The 22,532-nt window shown below is 29.6% G+C and overlaps 1 protein-coding gene across 1 annotated transcript in view; it reads right to left on the bottom strand.

Moving 5' to 3' along the window:
• Positions 1–1,592: 1,592 nt before the first annotated feature.
• LOC124362596 (vacuolar protein sorting-associated protein 41 homolog) overlaps positions 1,593–22,532 on the bottom strand; it is a 39,814-nt gene continuing 18,874 nt past the window's right edge. Inside the window, exons 10-19 of the mRNA XM_046817242.1 lie at positions 20,375–20,529; positions 17,745–17,929; positions 17,179–17,362; positions 16,790–16,985; positions 14,393–14,533; positions 13,776–13,912; positions 12,136–12,235; positions 11,953–11,997; positions 8,874–8,956; positions 1,593–5,998 (exon numbers count right to left, since the gene is read on the bottom strand). Coding sequence (XP_046673198.1) covers positions 5,930–5,998; positions 8,874–8,956; positions 11,953–11,997; positions 12,136–12,235; positions 13,776–13,912; positions 14,393–14,533; positions 16,790–16,985; positions 17,179–17,362; positions 17,745–17,929; positions 20,375–20,529 — 1,295 coding nt within the window. The 3' untranslated portion in view covers positions 1,593–5,929. The remainder of the gene's footprint in view (positions 5,999–8,873; positions 8,957–11,952; positions 11,998–12,135; positions 12,236–13,775; positions 13,913–14,392; positions 14,534–16,789; positions 16,986–17,178; positions 17,363–17,744; positions 17,930–20,374; positions 20,530–22,532) is intronic.

The following is a 22,532-nucleotide window of genomic DNA, read 5'->3' as shown; positions in this document are numbered from 1 at the left end:
TGTATCTGTTGATAATTTTAACCTCAAAATTTCTGGCCTGAAAAGTTAGGCTAACATACAACAATGTTTAGAACATTTCTTTGGTTCTCAATATGACAAAAACGAATGATATAAAATTACAATAAAACTAGCAATCAAAGTTAAAAAATAACAGAAGTATGAAGGTTTTGAGGTTTGTCATTAATGATCAGATTTCATGGACTTATCATGTTGAAATGAATGATATGCAGCAGATTGGGTTTGGGGTTGTTTGCATTATGAAAGATGTTATTGCTGTAATACATGAACTCATTTAATGTTATATACTGTAACCATGCAGTCGTATTCAATACAGACTGCAGATCTATAGTAAAACTTCTCATTTCTCTATACAAGAATTTTATATAGCATATAAAAGCAAAAGAATGATTTTAATTATGAAATACAACAAATCATGTAAAGAATAATTTAAAGATATTGACTGTGTTTAGTTTATACGTATTTCAGGCAGTTTTATATGGAAAGCAAAATCAGGATAATTATAAAAAATATAGATTGCAACATAAGAAACAAAAATTATTTTACTACTACTGAATGCGATAGAATATAATTTATTCAATGCAATCCCTGCATATATTGGACCTAGCATTTAAAGTGACATCCCAGAGAGAATCAAACTTAAAAATAATTTACATCTATGAAATAAATTAAAGGCTTTCTTAATAGACATCATACAACAATGTTTAGAACATTTCTTTGGTTCTCAATATGACAAAAATGAATTATATAAAATTAAAATAAAACTAGCAATCAAAGTTAAAAAATAACAGAAGTATGAAGGTTTTTGAGGTTTGTCATTAATGATCAGATTTCATGGACTTATCATGTTGAAATGAATGATATGCAGCAGATTGGGTTTGGGGTTGTTTGCATTATGAAAGATGTTATTGCTGTAATACATGAACTCATTTAATGTTATATACTGTAACCATGCAGTCATGTATTCAATACAGACTGCAGATCTATAGTAAAACTTCTCACTTTAATCTATACAAAAATTTTATATGGCACATAAAAGCAAAAGAATGATTTTAATTATGAAATACAACAAATCATGTAAAGATATTGACTGTGTTTAGTTTATACGTATTTCAGGCAGTTTTATATGGATAGCAAAATCAGGATAATTATAAAAAATATAGATCGCAACATAAGAAACAAAAATTATTTTACTATTGAATGCAATAGAATAATTTATTCAAGGCAATCCCTGCATATATTGGACCTAGTACTTAAAGTGACACCCCAGAGAGAATCAAACTTAAAAATAATTTACATCTATGAAATAAATTAAAGGCTTTCTTAATAGACATCATGTCATATCATTCGTATAGTATCAATTCTGTCAATATTTGTTAATTATTTTAAATAAGCTAACATGTGTGAATATTGGAATGATTAAAATATTTTGTTATGCATTTGTGATAGTACTATTCTTTATTCATATGTATTTGAGGAAGTATTACCACACTCCTTCAAATAGCAAGTAGACTAAATTGTGCATTGTCTGGCCAAGGCCCAGTATATAATACAAAACGTTTGGAAATAAATAATTCAGTTTAAACAGACTTTTATTTGAAGAGTAATAAAAACTTTATATACAATATATGGAAAAGTCAGATTATGAAAGTAGTAACAAAACAATAAAATATAAATACACAATAAGATACACAAGACTATTTGGTTATACTTAACCTCAACCATCCACATTTGAACAAAATATACAAACAGCACAGCTTACAATATTGCATTGAAGAAATAAAATATGCTTAATACAAACAGTTAATCTTTAGAACATGAAAAAAACTTTAAATATATTATAATTACGATGATAAACCTCTTTGTTGTAGAGAACTAAAATGTATTAGATTTACGTTTTTGTTTGTTGTAAATAATACTTGTGTAAATTTGCAATATTTTAAGTGTACAGTTAAAATACAGATGTAATTTCATGAGGTAAAATCAGTAATTATAGTAAAATATTACATAACATATGAGTATTATGTGTTGTGAGTACTATTGTATGAGTACATAATTACAACAGTACAAATCACAGACAAGGGAGAAACATGTATCTCATTGTAACAACAGTTATAATTCTACCATCCGGTTGTAGTTACTAACCTTAATGAGATATTTGGATATAAAATTGTATTTATCATAAACTGTAGTTATCATTATCAATACGTAATTAATATTGTTTTATACTCCTTTTCTAAGTTTACAGATAATAGTTGACCATAATATAATATTATTTAATGACCTCTCCTTTTTAGGGCTACAAAAATATATCTGTTCTACTTTAACAAAAAACTCATTGTCTGAGGCACACTTTTCTGCAGGCACTACAGTCTGATAATTACAAATTACTATTAGTTTCTGGATGAATAATCCATATACCAAAAATTGATAATTTTTACTGGTTTATATGGAAATAAATTATAATTGGCTTGATGTGATTTACAACAATGCTATTTATTAACCAATTTTTCACTTGTAATTTAGCCCTAGTTGCACGATTGAATGAAATGATAAATTTACATTTAAGTGGTTACGTGAAATAGGTCTTAATGAAGTGTTTTGTTAACAAAAGTAATTAATGAAACAAATATATCAGTCTATATATGTAATAGATGCTATTTTTACGATATCTCAAATTAAGAGGCTAGCAAAGTCTAAGGGGCAAGTTTGAAGAAAGATAAACAAAGTGATAGCAAGTGATCAGCTATTAAATTATCCATACTAGCATAAATTCTGTCAGGTATTTGAAGTATTTAGCAGGGAGTTTGAAAGGCAGTGAACAGTTTGAAGTCTAAAACTTAAAACACTTCCTGAAACCTCTTCAAATACATCTTTATATTTAAAAAAGTGAAATATGGTAAAAAATAATGTTTTACTGCATACATTATTGATTTATATTAAATTTTAACGATTGTTAGTAAAAGAATTCGATTTAATAATTGAACAATAATATCGATTTTCACAGCATTGATTCTTGCTATTTAACGCCAAGTGAGTGACATGACATAGTGTGAACAAACGGTAGCTTAGCAAAAGACAGAACAACAATTGCAGTACATACAAAGAAATAACCACACATTAAATGTTATGAGCACAACGACCATGTTATGAGCAAATATACAACATGACAAAGCACAATGACAGCAGCACAATTTATTGTACCATGAGCATACGTTGCAAAACAAACAATCATTCATAAGCATAGATATTGTACAGTGATTGTATCACAAATAAATAACTTCTTATAATACATAGTGTCACATCCTCTATTAGTCAAAAAGAAGTAAATATTTCAAAAGAATTTTATACAATCAAAATTATATATTTTTGGTATACATAAATGTGACTGATCTATATTTGGGGACTGATCTATAAGTAGGGGAGTAAGGTGCATTTTGAAATTTCTCTGTATTCTATGTCAAAGGGTTACTGGCACAAGTGTTTAGGCACAGAGAATAATAACTTAGCCAGGCTAATAGACAGTAGTTTCATAAATATCAATAAGCAGGGATGAGAGCAGTCTCATGAGAAGAAAGGGAACAACATCTTTAAAGAAGAACACAAGTGTGCTTGCAATAAATGCTTGTTCAAGTGAAGACTTTAATATAGTTGTTCCTGGTTTTGTTCTCCCTCCCCAAAGAAGGCAAACTAAGTAATCCTTCACTACTTTTTGAACAATATTTTAATACAAAAATTTGTTTGACAACATAATTTGAAATTTGTGAATTTTTTTAAGTTAAAAAGAACAACAAGGTTCTTAATTTCTACGGAATGTAAAAATGATCTTAAGCCAGTTATAATACATAAGTTTGTAGCGAAAACCTTATTCCAAGTAATAATATTGAGTGTCGAAACCCTTTTCTAACAGGTAGAAACTGGTATTAGTCACCAAAGCAGGCAGAAGTGATTATAATCTATCAACCTAATTAAGTATTTTACTATTTTTAGAGCTCATCCAGAATTCCATGTCTCTTTATATGTTGGGCGTTAAAAAAAAATTAGAAGTAAAAGATTGTACCAAAATAAAAAGTGATAACATACATGTATTTTCCATGTTTTCTTCTTTCTTTTAATATAAAAATGGTTAAATTAATTTTGAATTTTAAAATAATTGTGGCATATACATATATATAATCTTTTTTACAGATGTCTTATATAAAATGTGCTACAATTTGCAGTTTTTATTTCAATATGATACTTTAAAACATGTGCAGTTATTTTATAACTTTAAAATATGTTTTTGCAAGATTGAATATTTATTTTTGCAAAACAAGTGAACAGCTTCAGCTTTGTCATTAAGCTGATACATCACATACATTCTAGCACTGAATTGTGCAACTAAACTCCTAACCTTACAGAATATAGAGAATCCATAAAAACAGGGATTACAATATACAGTAGTTCAAAGAAAATTCACGTGAAACAGGGCCCATGTTCTTACGAAGTTTTGCGGTTACATACACTTATGGAATCAGCATTTAAATTGTTGGAAAATTTAGTACAATTAAAAAATTATTATTATGCTAAGACGCAGAGTGCCTCTGAATTGTATATAAGAATTTTGTAAACCTGCAATCTAAAAAAAGACAACTGGAAAATGTCCTTCCTTGTTTTAAGTGTCTGTTCTTTGTGCTTTCTTAACCATGCATACCTCAGTGACAGTTTGAATGGTTTTAAATGGTGGTTATCAGAACAGAATATGCAAGAAACTAAGACTTACTATAGAAATACAAAATGTGTATTACTTTATTTATTAGCCCACCATCAGTAGAAAAACCACATAGAAAATACATAATTTTACAATAAATATAGATCTAATTTACATTCCTTTAACTCTCACCCAAACACAAGACTTGGATCAGTATGGGTAGCACCACATTGCTACTGCACTACACAGATGGGCAAGCTCTATTTTACTGACTGAAACAATAAGTGTGCGATATAGTGGCAATATTTTGAACTACTATGGGTAGTTTGCTATAAAGAAACCCTTCTTATTGCTTCGACATTCGCTAATATTGAACCAAATTAGAAATAATATAGTTATAATCGACATCAACAATAACAGAATGTGCTGGTTTGCTTACACAACATAGTTTGACTGAGGGAGGCTGACAGAGCAAATTAATTGGGTCTGGTAGCACCATGAATACCTGAAGTAAATGTGACTGGGAGAGGGATATAATAGATTTTATGAGAACAGTTGTTAGTTATAACAAATTTGTCACAATACAATCCAGAAAAGTTCTGTACACATATTTCTTTACAACAGGCCATTATTATGTTCTATTACAGAACGTAAAGAATCAGAATGTATTATATATGGTGGAATCAGAATCAAGAATGGGGAATTGGTTTTCGCCAATTGGAATGCAGGATTGAAAAATTTGTAATCAGTCTGTCAAAACTAACATATTGAATGGATATTGACAAAACGTACCTTATAAGCATTACTACCTTAGTTTTACATTTGTTTACAGTACACATTTACGTATTTATAGAATTGACATTACCAACAAAATATTTTGCTATTTTGTATTGATTCTGATGGAGAGTATAACTGTATGGAAAATAATTTTGTTCAAACAAATCATTAAATGATTATTAATTTACTTATGTCTTAAAATTGCATTGTATGGTATCGTTCAGTGATTAGTGTTGAGACCCTGTTGTTTGGCCCACTTTCAGATTTTTCTAAATGACTCACACTTGCCTAAAGGTAAACAAGGAAAGAAATTATAACACAAAATAATAAAAATTATGAATGATTATAAAATTGTAGATAAATTCTTAAAATAAAATATTTGTTGGCTCTAGTGTACTTTTACTGTAGATTCAATTAAATTTGGTTTTTATTTATTATTTCAGTCTATTTTATAGTAGAATTGAATATTGAAGATTTGTTGGTCTTTGGAGAATTGCATATGACACAACTGACCTGAAACATAACAATATTTGATATACATATTTATATACATAAGCTGCTCAATATGAGGACTATAAAAACATCTCTATATATTATTAATGGTTTCAAACATTTCAGACATTGAAGAAATTAAAAATTTTAAAAAATCTTATCTTAAGAATAAAATGTAAAATGAGCAGGAATATTGGTCGAAAGAGGCTAGTACAGTTAAATGATGGGGAGATTATCCCTCAGTCAGTGATAGCTCGTCCATAAGGGCTCTGGCGAAGAGCCTCCCCAGTAAAAACAAAAAAATAAAAACAATAAATAAATAATATTTACATAATAAACTAAAAATATGAAATGAAAAAGTGTCTATAAAAATTAATTGAAACCAACAAGTTGTCCATAGTAAACTATTTGAAGTCAGCATTTCCATCACTGTCTGAGCTGTCTCAAGGCTCAATGTAAACCAAATGGAAATAGATCTTGACCAACAACGGTTAGGCATCCAATTTGCATATATTTGAATTAATGGTTTTGCTGTTTTTGGGCAGTGCTCAGACTGCACTGCCACTGACATCTATGTGTGTTAAACTCTACTATGTGAGCAATTAGACATATACAGCATACCCGATTATGGTAGTGATCTTTGGTACTATTTCTATACTTCTACTACACACAGTATCAGTAATAAAGGCAGGTATTTAAGTTTAACAAGCTAATTCACGCATTTACTCAGTTTTGGCAGGCCCTGGAAAAGATATTCGGCTGGACCTCATCATGTCCCGCCACCATGTCCCGCCGATGTCTGTTGACATCGTCCCTTCAAATAGACGAGTGGCTAGGCTCGACCCAGGCCCCAGTAAAATTGTCAGAGAAAAACTGTTCTGAGTATGGGCCTGAATGTACATGAAGTTTCAAGGTTTGCTAATATAAGTCCGCTTGATTTATATTCATCAGATTTTCAGCAAAAAAGATAAGGTCCAATACTTTTTTTACAAACATCATATTTATCTACCATCTATATATTCATATTGTAATTGTTCTTTTATCCAGTATTATACTGTATACTTTTATTATTCTATGTTGTAATTTCATTTTGTAATTGCATTGCCTAAAGTGGAAACACAACCTGATATGTTTTTTCTTTGTATTTATAAATACATTTTTATTCATATACTCCTTGAGATGAATCAACTCAACCTAAATATTTTTTGTCTAGTCATGAATAATACAATGTCCAAAATATGTGATTACCGTAAAATTGATTTAACGTTTCAAAATTAAAAGTTCATAGGAGCCATGTACAATCTCCTCCAGACTGTAGTATGGTCAATTCAGCAACCATTGGTAGATGGTCTTCATTAATTGCTGTTGGAAGCAATGAGCTATGATTACACCAGGGAAGACTTTCCAGTATAGTTGGTCATCGATCAGTGCTCCAAGATATTTTGCCATGTACACTTTTAGTCAGTTCAGTTATCTCAACTGCCTTATTTTTCTTCTTCCAAAGAAAATCTTCTAACTTTTGCTTTAGTTTAGAACCAGATTATTTGCAGTACTATTGAACCATATTAACTGCAATGTACGACTGTATTTCAAGTGTCTGGTTCTGGAGAATAAGCCACACATATTAATGATTTGCTGTATCCAGTACGTTAGCTTGAAAGGTCACTTACATATAATATGAAAAGAATTGGTCCCAGAACAGTTGGCACACCTCTGGTCACAATTATTTTGCTAGATGTGATATTTTGGATCATATTGTTTTTATTTCAACAGATAATGTTCAGTTGGTGCGATAGCTCTTAAACCATATTGTTTGACTTATATTTTCCACCTTGCATAATAACATTTCATAGATTAGACTGTTGAAAGCCGTGCTATAATCTAGTTAAACTGCAGTTGCTGTACTAACTTGCTCTAAAGATTCAATAAGATTTTCTATATAATCTGAATTACAGCTGATGTAGAGCATCCAGGCATAAATAAATCCATGCTGTTCTTCTGGTATAAGATTGTTTGTCATTAGGTAATGCTTTGTGAAAGGGATTTTTAAACAAATTTAGATAGAATCAAAACTAATATTGGTCAGTAATGTTTTGTTTTCCTGTTTCATCCATCTTGAATTTTGGATAAACTTTTACAACTTTCAAGATGTTTGGAAAGAATACCTGAGAAAAATATTGATTTATTATGTCAGTCATATGATATGTGAGTTCTTTTCAAAATGTTCTTATTATTTTAGAAGATATTTCATCAAAGCTAGTTAGTTTTTTTACTGCAGAAATGTGTTGATTTTGATAACTTTTGCGTGGGTGGTGGGCCAGAGAATAAGAATATTATAGCAATTGTTATGTAGAACTCCTAAATCAGGTATACTTGATACAGTGTTGGCCAATGATTTTTGGGCTGCATTTGTGAAATAAGAGTTAAGTTGTTCAGAAATTTTAAAAGGATCAGTTGTTCTTTAACCATGAATGGTTGCTTGTCCTTTAAGATGTTGTTTGGGGCATCTTTCACTACTGATCTTTCCAAAGCTGCCTTATTTTTGTTAAACGGTCAATATATGAAATTAGAGTTATGTTTTTTTTTTAAAGCTTTGAGGTGGAAATAATATAATTTTGTTAAGGACAGCATTTAAGCTTTATTTTCAGCACTTCCTATTATTTGATAAGCCTTGTGTGTGCGTTCAAAAATTAATTTTTTCTAATGGCCTATGGATAAAAATGGACATATATACTTTGACAACAAATATTTTAAGTATATATGAAATATTCATAATGAATATGTGTTATTCGGTTTTATGTGGACTGAGTTATCTTCTATTTATTACATAACAAATTATAAATTTATTTTTATTAAATAAATATAAACTATAATGAAGACAAGATGTATAGCTCACAATAAGTTGTAGAGGTGGAAGGCATTCTTCATGAAACAAATGATGGCAATAGAATATCACAATATTATTCTTTTCATTTACATCTGAAAAAGAAGATAATTTAATTAATAAAAGTTAATTTTATTCAACAACTTAATAAACAGACATTTTCATTTTAACTGTAGTCTATGTGAACTAAAATCCAACTTGAAATGTATTAAAAAACTGTATTCAGTAAGAATGCATAAGGAATGGAAAACATTTTTGATACCTAGGTACTATGTTACTGATAATAATATCTTTATTGTCACATTAATGTATTACAATCATTAACAAAGTCTAAGTACAGCAGTTTTAACTGAAACATGCAGTCAAAATATAGTCCATGGTGACTAATTACCTTAGTATACTAATAGATTAATAAAACGTAATAATCTACAGCCTAAAAATTAAAGTTTAAAATGTTGTAAGTAAAGATAAATTATTATGGAGCCCAGAAACTGAAATTAATTAATTCCTATTCGAAGAACAGACCAATGCACTTTGTAGAAGGTAGTCTTTTCAGATAAAATATACTAGACATCAAGTCAACATCTTAATAAATAAATATAGACTATAAATTAACTAATATACAATATATAAATATAATTTAAAATGCAACAAAAACTAACAAACAACTACAAAACACAATAAGAAAACAACCTAACAACTTCTCTGTTAAAATACATTAAAAAACAAAAGATTATTATAACTAAAAACTCATCTGTTAAAAGTGCTAAAGTTTGTGAGTATTTTTGGACATTTTGAACCCTAATGGACAAAATTAAATAAAAATAGAAAAAGAAATAAACCCTTTTAGGACCACAGGTTCTCAGATTTTTCATTTCAAAAGACCGGCCAGTTTCACAAAAATTGAAATAGTTTAATACAAACAAATTTAGCTTTAACCCATTGGCTACCAATGACATATATTTCCCGTCATCAGTTAGGATCAGCGTAATTACCGATAATGGGCACTGCCCATCAAGATAAGTTTGTAATTTTGGAGTAGAAAAATATTTCTGATACTAATTATTTTGGCATTTGTCTATACTCTTATATCGATGGTCTGTTGAAACATAACCCTTTTGATTTTGAAGCTGGTCAACTCTATCAAAATCGATTGTTGTTTACCATTTCATCTGTTGATTGTTTGATTTGATTAGTTGCCATCTAAAATAACATCATGGTATAATGAAGTTGCTGTAAAATGACGTCTTTTCTGAGAGTTTTAGTGGAGAACATATTCAATGAAAGTAAAAATGATGTGAGTGATGACAAAATTTTGAGTGAAAGTGACTATGAAGAAATGGCCTAACATTTAAACTTGGGAGTTGCCAAGGAAAGCTAATGAACTACATAATTTTATTTTTAGTGGTAGATCTGGTATAAATCCAATTGTAGCTAGACAACTAAACACTTAAAGTATAAGATAATAAAATACAATTTTATCTTGTTATATAGTCGTTCAATATTTTAAATTGAACCTAAGCACCCACACAATGATTTCCATTGGAAAATTAAACATTAATTTAGTACCTGAGGGTTAAAATATTTGAATTTTAATTGGTAACCAATGGATTACCACTAATAGATTTATTGATAACCATTTACAAGATATACTGAAATGATTTTTGTAAAATTGTTACTGACCCAAAAACTATCTTTTTTTACAAACATTTATTTATAACTAGCGGACCCGGCGCGCTTCGCTGCGCATTTCAATAAGTTTCCCGCGGCTTCGCACGCAATTTCCCGTTGAAAACAGTACACTATATTCACTTATACATTTTCTATCACATTCTAAACATTGCTGAGATAATTGATAGTCGTTCCTTCGTGAGCTTCTTGGGCGCATTATGAAGGTATGTACCACATTCCTGCCTCTATCTAGCTGTTACCCACGGCTTCGCACGCAAATCTTAAGAACCGAAGTCCTTATATTACTTAGTAAATTTTTTTTTTTTACTATAATAAATTTTAGATTAAATTAGTTATATCTCCGATGCCACGATTGAGCTTGCTTTGTTGTCTCGATCGAGAGAATATGTACACACGGAGTTTTGAGAACCATACTTCTGTCAAAAAAAAACAACTAAGGTTGATTTTATAACATTCTTTATATTTGTAGCCAACGTAAGATAGTAATTATGATATCTGCATTGCTCTTCTGATCAAGCATGAGCATGGTTTATATTAAATAAATATTGCAGTTAAAGGTGAATTTTTACGTCAAATTTGAATTGTATTATCTGGATAGTAAAGTCTATGTTTAACAGTGATTGCAGAAACAGTTTAAACAAAATTTGTCGTTTCTCTTAAGCTTACTCTATGCTTTAAAACTATAAGTGTAGTAATTAAATTATATATAAATATATTTTTTGTCGCATTATATATGTTTACAAAGAACAGCTGATTAAAAATTTGAAAAGACTCTTTCACTTAATAACATATGTTTGCTGCAGTGCATTTCTTACGGGTATTTCTGTAACCAGTGGGGCGGAATCCTGAATCGGGAAAGGGATAAAAAGTATCCTATAACCTTCTACAGATCAAGACGAAACAAATTAAAAAAAAAATTAGGCGAACCCGTCCAGCCGTTTGTGAGTGATGCTGTTACACACGAACAGTTTCATTTTTATATAATAGATGTTAAATAAAATTTAAATGTCAAAAAAGTTAGAGTTAGATTTCATATGTATATATTTATTTATGGGTTAGTTATTAGAACACTGCATATTATTTCAAATTTGTTAACACAAATTTACCAAAATCTAAAAGAATAATGGCAGTAAATACCTGAAATTGTGAATCAATAACAAATATTTAATACAGGCATTGACTAACTTTTATCTATGTTTGAATGTATTATCAATATTTTTTATTGTGCTTTATACTAAAAATAATTAAATAATTGGAAATCTACAAACTTACAGATAAAATTTTGTATAAAACAAGTAATTATTCTTTCAATTAACTTATATTATCCAAAATAATAAATAGTAAACTGTAAAAAAAAACCGTCTAAAACCCACACACACACATATTAATTATATCTTACCTTTAACTATAACTTTTCTATGACAAGCCCCACAGAAGTACTCATCTGTAAAAACATACATTTTTAAAACTTCTGAATGAATATTACATGTGAACTTGGTATTTGTTTAGGATTTATTTATTACAAATTATTCGGTCTTTACAAGTCAGGAGACAAACATTGAGCACATACCAACAAACTCACCATCTATTAAGACTCCTCTTTGTTGCATGCATACCAGGCGTTCATGAAGATTGAAGTAGTCGGAGACCAAAATCTTTTTACAGCCTTCTTGGACTGATACCTACACAAAAATCCTTCTAAAATATGAAATCATAAACAACCATAACACAGGACCATTACAGAACAAAATTTACTAATAGTACTTTGCTACTCGGTATAGTATTTCATTTGAAGTCAACTTCCACATACCTGGGTAAGAATTGACCACATTGAAATTAATTAAGATGCAATCAAATGTTTTAACCCTTCCCACACTGTAGACGGATATATTAGAATGGTAGACTGAACAAAATGCCAAATACTCAAATTTTACTTTATGGCACTTGTTTTACTAAAGACACTGCAACATTAAAATAAGTAAGGCTACAACACACACTACAAACACTGCTTTGTCGGGAATATTCACAACAACCAGAGATTTTAACCCTACCACTCCTAAAGTATTATACCAATAACTGCCTTGATGTAAAAATTGCTTTAACTTACTCTGTAGAAGGCTACAACACACACTACAAACACTGCTTTGTCAGGAATATTCACAACAACCAGAGATTTTAAACCCTACCACTCCTAAAGTATTATACCAATAACTGCCTTGATGTAAAAATTGCTTTAACTTACTCTGTAGAAGGCTAAATAGCCAAAATCTTACTTTTTCAGTGTGTGTCAAACTGATTTTTATGTTTTACTACATAAATGATAAATTTATATTGAGATTTATTGTGACGCTATTCTTGTAATCTATTACATGTCTGAATAAAGAAATTTTGAATTTGAATTATTTTTTTATGTAAAGAAAGGCATAATCTGGTAAAAACACATTTGAAGCAGAAGGGTTAAAGATAATGATTTTTAAGAATGTTGTGTGTGTGTGTGTGTGTGTGTGTATATATACATACACATTATTTGCTAGCACAACATTCATTCTTCCATCGCTATCAGACTAGATATATTGTCCATGTATTAATGTTATGTTTGATTGCACCTTAATGTACTATTCAACAATTTTAGTAATTGACGTAACTTCTTAATCTTTCCAGGGGTATTGATATCTTGAAATGTTATGAGATGGTGTTCTACATGAGTTATGTTTTTAACATAAAAGTAGTTATCAAGAGTAAAAATCATAAAAATAAGGAAAAAGTGTTTCAAATATATACTTACTATAGATTAAAATGGCACAAAAAAAATTTTAATTTAAAAATTTACAGATCACCTAAAACTTTAACAATAAGGTTTTAAACTTTTTCAGATATAACTAAATATTTAATTTTGTACTCTGAAACTAATTATTTTGATTAAAATCCATTTCAGCAATAGATGTTGAGAAACGTTAAGTGTATGCTGTTTGTTTTGTAATTTATAAACCAATGTGGAAGGAAGTTAGTAGAAACCACATCACCCTATTTCAAATGCGCTAATACACTATTTATTAGGAACGTACACAATTGGCAAACAGCTACAGTTATAGTACATGGCAACGGTGGCTTAATATTTATTTATACTATGTACCTTAAAATCCCAGGTATAATAAGATGTTTTATTATATTACAAACAGTAATTATGATTTTTGGATCTAGTAGAAATAAATACTATATTACCTGTAAATTGTAGTCCTGCATCAATTTAACTAGAGAATGTTTTAATCCAGGAATAGTCATTCCACTGTCTATCCTCTGAACTAGTAGGCGGGGATCTATATAAGTTCCTATCCTTTGTAGAAGAAAAGTTATAAAATCTGAAAACAAGAATCCAAATACGAATTATTTACTTTTAATTAGTTACATTTATTATTTTCCTTTTAGATTTGAGAAGAGCTGTGAGCCAGAAGGCTTGATGTTTAGAGCACTGGATATTAATTTCTGCATTTCCCCTTAGCGTGCAATGAGCTTTAAATAAGTTTGTTTGAAGTTCTATTTGAATTAAGATTTCTGAAGTTATTATATGAATTAAAGAATTAAAACTGATTTGCATTAAAAATAAGACATGATATAATTTTGAATTTATTGAAAAAAATTTACAATAAAAATACAACATTTAAATCGCAAGTAAACTCATCCTACAGTCACTGTACACAATGTTCAGATGTAACATATAGCACGTAATTCGACTAAGATCTCAAGAATTGCCTGAAGAAGAATTATCATCCTCCCCAACAGATCATTTTATTCCTTTGAGCAGTTTAACACTACATGGATGATTTGTTCACATTATTTACCTGGTCTCTTGAGTGAACAGCTAATAAGATCTTCCCAGAGGTCTGGATCATCGTGTTCCTTACAAAAGGTGATGGCATATTCAATATCACCTAACTGGTGTGTGATTAGATTCAGAGCCTCTTTTGTATTACCAATTCTTCCTGAAACAATAATTTGGTTTCTAATTTGATGCATTTTTATTCGATTTTGAATTAGTTTTTTATATTACAAATATTGCTTATTTGTACAAAATTTTAATTTTATAACATTTTACAAAACAAAACTGTGGAAGTATGCGAAGAAATAACGATTATTCTATTAGGAAAATTATAAATACAGGTAAAATATTGAAACCAAAACATTCTAAACATATAAAAATATACTGGAATGTCATCATATTCATTTGTACATGATCTCTTATACCTAGTATCGTCCAATGAGTATATGTATGATTCAACACCTTATCTATTTAATTCACTTGACATCATGATGACCCATACTTAAATTGTGGCCAAAAGTATAAAATTTATATATATATATATATATTTTTTTAATTACACATAAATAATGTACAATGTCTACTCTAATAAAAAGAAAATGTTCATAAAAACTAGAAAAATGTTAGATTAAACCAAATTTTTACCAAAGTTTAAAGCTGTTGTACAACAGTTAATGTTTTCTATCTTTATCTCTGGTGTCAATGTATCTATTATTTGTTTGTCTTTAAATGTCAAGTTAAAACATTTGACCTGTGAAAAATGTATGATTTTGTATTTTTAATCATTTTGCTACCCTTTTATTTTGACTCTCATAAAAACTAGTGTAGTTAACAATAGGGAAATTAATACATAGTGCATATTAGAATCACCCAGAATAAAACAATACTTCATTAATCTAATATCTAGATTAATAACTTAACAAATAAACTTCTGAATCTAACATATTTTGTATTACTTTAACATTATAACAAATTGAACTTCACGTGTAAAACAAAATTTGTATACACCATATCAAACAATTATGGAAAATACAACAAAATTAACAATAATATAATTATAAAATACTACCATTAATAGAGAAATATTTAAGAAATTTCTATGTTAAGTAATAGTTTAACCCCTCAACACAGGGATTTTCACTAGCCACTAACTAGGGGTTAGTCAGCCTATCATCACTGACATATGAATTAGCTATTGGTCATTGCTATTGCCGTATTTCCAAGCTACTTTTTAAAACAGTAAAAAATATCTGTCAAAATTAATAGGAAAACTTATGACATTATTGTTGATTTATAACGGTTTACATTATATTAAATAAAAACACAATTTTCATAATTAGACTAGGCCTAAAAAACCCAACAACAACAATTACGACAGGCTATTTTATACTTATTGTACATTAAAAAATATTTACACTCCTACTATAATCTGTTCTGACTAAAAGAGTGATATTTTAACACTGTTAAACCTGAGCTGTTCTAAACAGCAGTTAATATCACGTTCTATAATGTTGAAACTATCACTATAAATCACTAGTGCTTAAGATAATAGATGAAAAAACGTTGTAGTAATAATGATAAGATAAAATTATTTCTATCCTCTAGTGAGAAAACTAATTATTTGAAATAGTTCTGACTGCCGCTAACAGTATAGGGATACTGTCTACATTAAAATTTCACATTCTAAATTTTCGAGTTGGCCAACTGAGATTTTCACATGAAACCACAACGAAGGGTTAATAATTAATAGCAAATATTGGTAATAACTGAAAAATGAATATTTAGAGATATTAAGAATTATTTATTGGATCTGACAACCATAAAAGCATAAATAATTTTCAACAGTAATATTAAAGTTTGATTTATTACTGAAAACAGTGGACTACTAGCAGTTAGAAACTTTAATAAATAAATTATCTATAGTTTTCATTAAAATGAATATTATTACTGAGTTTAGTTTAATTATTTATTAAAGATTAGGTATCTATATCTTGATGGAAAATCTTGATGTTTATTTTTCACTTTCTTATTTCTAAATATTCAACTATTTGTTGTCTACTTGTGTAAATAATTCTGAACTATTCATACTTTACTATTAAATTCCATATTTCATTTCGAGGTTAATTGATTCTATCTCTAATCTAATGATTTTTGAGGAGGTAACAATCTCCCTTTTATCTCAATTTTTCCCATCCTCATGGGTTATTGACGAATGCAATGATCTATCATCAAAATAAGGAGAGTCGATACAAGGTTGACAGTACCAAGAAAAAGTGCAATGGACTCAGATAGTATAGTGTTTCATAACATAATGGGAATAACTTTATTGAAATAAAATCTTGGAAAAATCAATCAATTATTACAAAAACATTGAAAACTGGACCATCAACTAGTGACTGATAAATAGCACAATACTTACCAAGTAAATACACCATCTCGGGATAGAAACACCTGTCCTTGCAGATGTTGAGGGCTTCTTGTATTGGGTAATGGTCACTACGACGAAGCAAGGCCAGTAGCTTATCTTTAGCAAAGTCAGCATATAGGCTAACAAGCAAACCATGATATTTTTTTGCTGCAGACCTATCTTTTCTTTGGTCCAGAGCATCCAAATACTGAAAGTAATAAAGTTATTTTACTACATTAAAAATGTTTATGGCTAGATTTGTACGAATAGAAATGGTTGGTGAAACAATAATTTTTTCGGTTTTAAACCAAACAACGAAATTTATGATTTTTTTTTGCTATAGTTGTGAATTATTTCCCATAGTATTAGTATTAATGAAGTAAGCCTGTATATTCTGTTACCCGATAGAGCAGATGTTTGTTGCTAGAGAGCCTGGCCACCACGATGTCAGGGGGTACCTCCCCGCTATCCAGCAGCGTGATAGTCAGGTCAGCATTCAGCTCCATCAAGTCTTCTATCATGTTGTGGATGACTCCGTACAGGTTGTGTTTGGCTATCAGGTCAAACACTCCGCTGTGACCTAGCCTGGACAAATGTAAGGATGATGATAAATTCTCATATTATAATTACAAGCGGTACATCCAAAACCAACAGCTGCCATGGATAATGTTCATGACAGGTTCATGTACACATCAACAAGAATCAAATTGCAATGTGAAGGCATACTTTCACAGGTTGGTAGGTTTTCACGCCAATTGAAGCTCTGTAGCTTATGTGCATACTGTACTGAGTTTTTAATTTTTCACCATATATTTTTTAAATTTATAAGTATACAATCCCTAGCATGATAGTGATGATGAATAAAATGAAAAGATTTAGTTATGAATCAAACTTGCATGATACAAATCAAGCATTTTAGTGAATTATAAAGAAAAGTCAAACATAAAATACGAAACAACTGTCTTACTTGAGATACATCTGGAGAGCTTTATCGTATTTGTTGTCGTAAGAGTAGAGAAGAGCTAGTGCCTCCAAGAGCACAGACTTGAATGTCTGCTGACTGACCACCAGCAGATGTTCCAGGGTGGCATTGACTACAGCAGGCACGTTGTACAACACTGGAGGCCACTCCTTGATCTTACTCAGGAATCCCTAACAACAAAAACATTCAACATCCATATCAGTGTAACCTTAATTGATCTTCAATATTTGACAAGGATCATCCTAAAGTTTGGCTGTTGTTAAAAAAAACTAATGATATGGCATTTTTAAAGTGTGGATTTAAATTTCTTAAAAATTAACACTTAAACATTCCCTATATTGTTAAAAAAATATAGTCATCAACAATAAATGCTATTTTCATCTTCTTGTATGATTTTTATGGATAACACTTCAGTCTTGCCATAACTCTATGATTTTTTTTCCAACAAAACAAATATTACAGGTTTTATACCCTTATCCATTCCAAAAAAGTTGAAACACAACAAGCTGATGTTTACTGTCTCTGTGCATACTTATACAAGAGAACTCACCATCTAGTGTAGTATAGAGCCATAATTTGAGAGATATAAGCCCTTTGTTTTTAGATGATCTTCCAAAATTCATATGTGGAAAGATTTGTCATTGTTACGATATCTGACATTGTACATTGTACTTCTTAGGCTTAAATGGCCAGTGTGACTACCTTCTAAATTTCCAGGTTCACTCTGCATCCCCCTTCCCCCCTGTAACCCCTCTAAATCCCCACTTCCCCCTTTCCCTTTTCCCTTCCCCCCTATTTTAGTCCTAACTTCATCTCTAATAAAAACATTTTTCATTTCATTACAATGTTGCTAACTCAATCACACTCTTGAGATGTTTCAACCTTGCTATGGAAAGCAATCTTCAGTCAAAAGATATTCACTAAGGATATAAAGAACTGTACATTGAAAGGTTTAGTACTATGGTGACTGGACTTATAATTATACTATTCTAAAAGATTATTTTTTTACCTCCTACAGTAAGAAAACTACATGTGTCACTAAATACCCATTGTGTATATAATTCTCCTTATACAATAGGCTTGGACTGTTATTAATACAAACATGTTCACACCAATATTTTTAAATTTAGTAAAACACAGTGATTATCCTGCTTACAATAGTTACTTTATTGGTTTGTCATTTAGTGATCCACTATTACAAAAAATGCAGCACCTTAAGTGGCCCATACACTTGGTGGATTGCTATTAGCAAGACATGTTGTGATGGTCATACACTTAAAAATGTACTTGTACATTGTACATAAAATATTTAAGATATAGTCAAAGATGGAGATCTTATGATTGTACAGTTTTCTTTTGACAGAACAGTTAAATTTCTAATAGACTATAATTTTGGTGAATATAACTTTGGAATTCAGAGTCACCAAAACTTTTACATCTTGGAGTATTTTGACATTTCCTCCCAATTTAACTCTCAAGAAGTCAATTTTCTTTTTAAGATTGTTCTTAGTCTCAAGTGATTAACTTATCACTATATGCTGGGCACAAAGAACAAGAAAATACTGCCAAAACTGTGAGTGCAAAGAGCAAGAGGTGGCGATTTCCATCTTAGGCCTTTTTATATTTGCTTGGTAGCTAGTACCCACATTAATTAAATATTTTTTTATTAGTATTCATTATTATTGTCTTCACATAAATCAAGAATATATCAAAGAAATATTTTATTCAGAATCATGCATTAAAATATGCATATTTTAATTAACCTACTTTTTGATGAGAAAGATGACTTTCAGAACAAACTCACATTTCATCTTTGTAATAATATATTTAACAACATTAAATATTAGAATCTCAAAGAATAAAGCCAATATTAATTAAAAGCTTTTTTCATAGAGATTCTATACAACGATTGATTTATATTCATTTAAAAAGATAGTGTAATTAACAATTTTACAGATTCAATACTTTAAATTTTAATATTATAAGTTGAAATTTGTATTAAAACTATTAATTAAATTAGAATAGAATTCTTTACCTTCTAAAAATGAAAAAATGTTGCTGAAAAAATCAAATTAAGAGTTATAACAATGCTAAAAATGGATAATTACATGAGGAAAAACAAAAAATAATTATAACTTTAAAAATATTCAAGAGAAGTACCAGAACTTCCAGATCTTCAGAGAATAAAAATGCATTACTAATTATGAGTATAATGAAGACGAATGAAAACAAATAGATTATTTATCAAATGGACTTTAGTAGGCAACTGAAAGGATTGCAAGCAAACATACCCCAACAATTTGGTGAGTGATAAACTTTCTTGTTATTAAAAAAATACCAAATCTTCAATTAAGCCAAAGAAACTTTAATGTCAAAGATAAAAGAGCATCAGGCAACTAAAAGGTCTTGCACAGACTAAGTTTTCATCTGAGACCTCCATACCTGAATCTGAGAGGTTAGTGTCATAACCCATTACTTCTGAGATGTGATTTCAGATTTTAGTTTGGGCATACGATAAAATAGTGATCTGAACATAAACTGAACTTAGCTTAGACTTCTACATTTAGACAAAAATCTTTAATAGAAGCTGATAATTATTATTATGTAAAACCTACCTCTGGGTCTGTTTTTAGGAACTCGTATAACACCATTTCATAAATATAAGGTTCTAGAGGGTTACTGTCTAGAGGTAAATAAGGACTGACTGTCCTCAACTGGTGTACTCTAGCAAATTTGAGCACTTCTTCCTCCCACAGCCTTTTATTGTTACCTAAAATTAAAAATAACAACAACTGAATCAAATCATTTACATACATTAATGATGAATTGGTTTTCATTCTCGAATACCCAATATTAGTACTAATGAATAGTGAAATAGTTTACTTCTAATACCAGCATTTGTAATTTTAAAAAATGCAAAAACTTCTAAAATTTACAAATTAAATTTATTTGACAGATTTCAGTAGAATTTGTTAGTGTTTAACCCTCCAACTGATGACCGACGGTTCAGATGTTCATTGATACAACTTGTGAACTGATAAAGATGACACAAACATCAGTCAACTTTCCGCTATTACATAAAAACCATTTAAGTTATACAGACATAACTTGCACCAGTTGAATCCTTTACTCATAAATACCAATTCCTTATACATAGTTTATATTTGTAATATCACTCATTGTCAGCTGATATTGATCCAAAGCCCACACAGTGTATACAACTGACGGATAACGCAGTTGTTAACAGGCTGCATCCTTGCTCAGCATTGACTTTTTTTTAATATATGAAAAATATGCTGTGCAAAGACAAAAACCAATGTATCATTTTGGGAGTTTTTTATTATCAGTCAGAGGGTTAAGTTATAATTTATTTATTTACAGTTTTTATTCGTTTAATATCCAATAATTAGTTGTACATTCTTTACAGATCACTTAACTGAGCAATTTTTTATAACTACTTGCAAATTTGGGTTTTTGGTTCAAAAATACTGATAACATTAATAGAACATGCATAGTTTACAAACCAGAGCTTATTAAAAAAAAGATTTATATCCAAATGCTACTAATAACCAATAAACTAATAATGGTGAATGGAAATAAAACAATGGCCACACGACATGGCTTGTTTCATATGACCTCTGCAATTCGATACCATATAACTTTCACCTTTGGAGCTTCAGAAAGGATCATTTTTATTTTCCTCCACTAATTTTGACCAAATCCACTTAAGAAACAGAATTGAAGCAGATGTTTTACAAATTAGATACTTCAGAAACACTGATCAAGGTATGTATGGGAAAAACTCAACTATCAAATAGACGTTTACTAAGTGAATCAAATAGCTTATAATGAAATAACTTCAGAAACCATTGTGATCATTTGTTCAATAACATAATTCTATTGTGAGTCAAACGTATTAAATATTATAATGCCTTATAACCTTAATATTTATTTTGAAACGCCTCGTACAAGATTAACTTTTATTTCAGTTTATACCGAGGTTTAACTCAATTTAATCTTGGAAAGTGGAGTAAATGTCATAATTATGAAGAGAACAGCAACCTTCATATTTGTAACAGGTTTGTTTGAAGATAAGAATTGCTAGACCTCTCATTTCAAAACTTTCACCACCTGAGTCACATCAATGTCAGTCAGTATTGTTGTATGTATTTATTAGTGAATAGAGCTAAAGTTCTTTTTATTCAAATTCATTAACATAATACAAAGATCAAACTTACATATTATTAGTACAATTCCTTAATTGCATAATTTTCTGCTACTGTCATCAGTAATTCCAACACTGAACTGGCTGTAATAAAACAACCCAACAGAGTCTTAGCTCAACGGTAGTAAACTTCAATTACATGTTCACCCTAATTTTGAGTCAAAGAATTGTGACAGAAGTCTTGTTTGAAAAATATGATTAAATACCCAACCAAATGTTTTTAAGTTTCTGTATGCTTCTGAGTAACTAAATGATGAAGTGAGTACGAACAAGTTTTAATGTTTTTCTGAATAAACAATAACAATGAGAATATAGTTAAGCTCCATTTAACCTTACATTTGGCTGACACAGTGTGTCAGATTTCAAACATTGCATTAAGCTGAATGGAGTGAAATGTAGCTTAACTCAATATTCACATTGAATTAAACCTTTCCACCATAGCTATTGTATATGTACAATAACAATATTGGAAAAATTAAAAAGTGTTTTACATCTTGTATAATTTTATGACTTAAAATAAGGTCATAAAGTGTTTTAAGTTTAAAATT

The sequence above is a fragment of the Homalodisca vitripennis genome, chromosome 5 (assembly GCF_021130785.1).
Source record: "Homalodisca vitripennis isolate AUS2020 chromosome 5, UT_GWSS_2.1, whole genome shotgun sequence".
Lineage (NCBI taxonomy): Eukaryota > Metazoa > Arthropoda > Insecta > Hemiptera > Cicadellidae > Homalodisca > Homalodisca vitripennis.
This window is presented reverse-complemented; position numbering and strand designations above follow the sequence as displayed.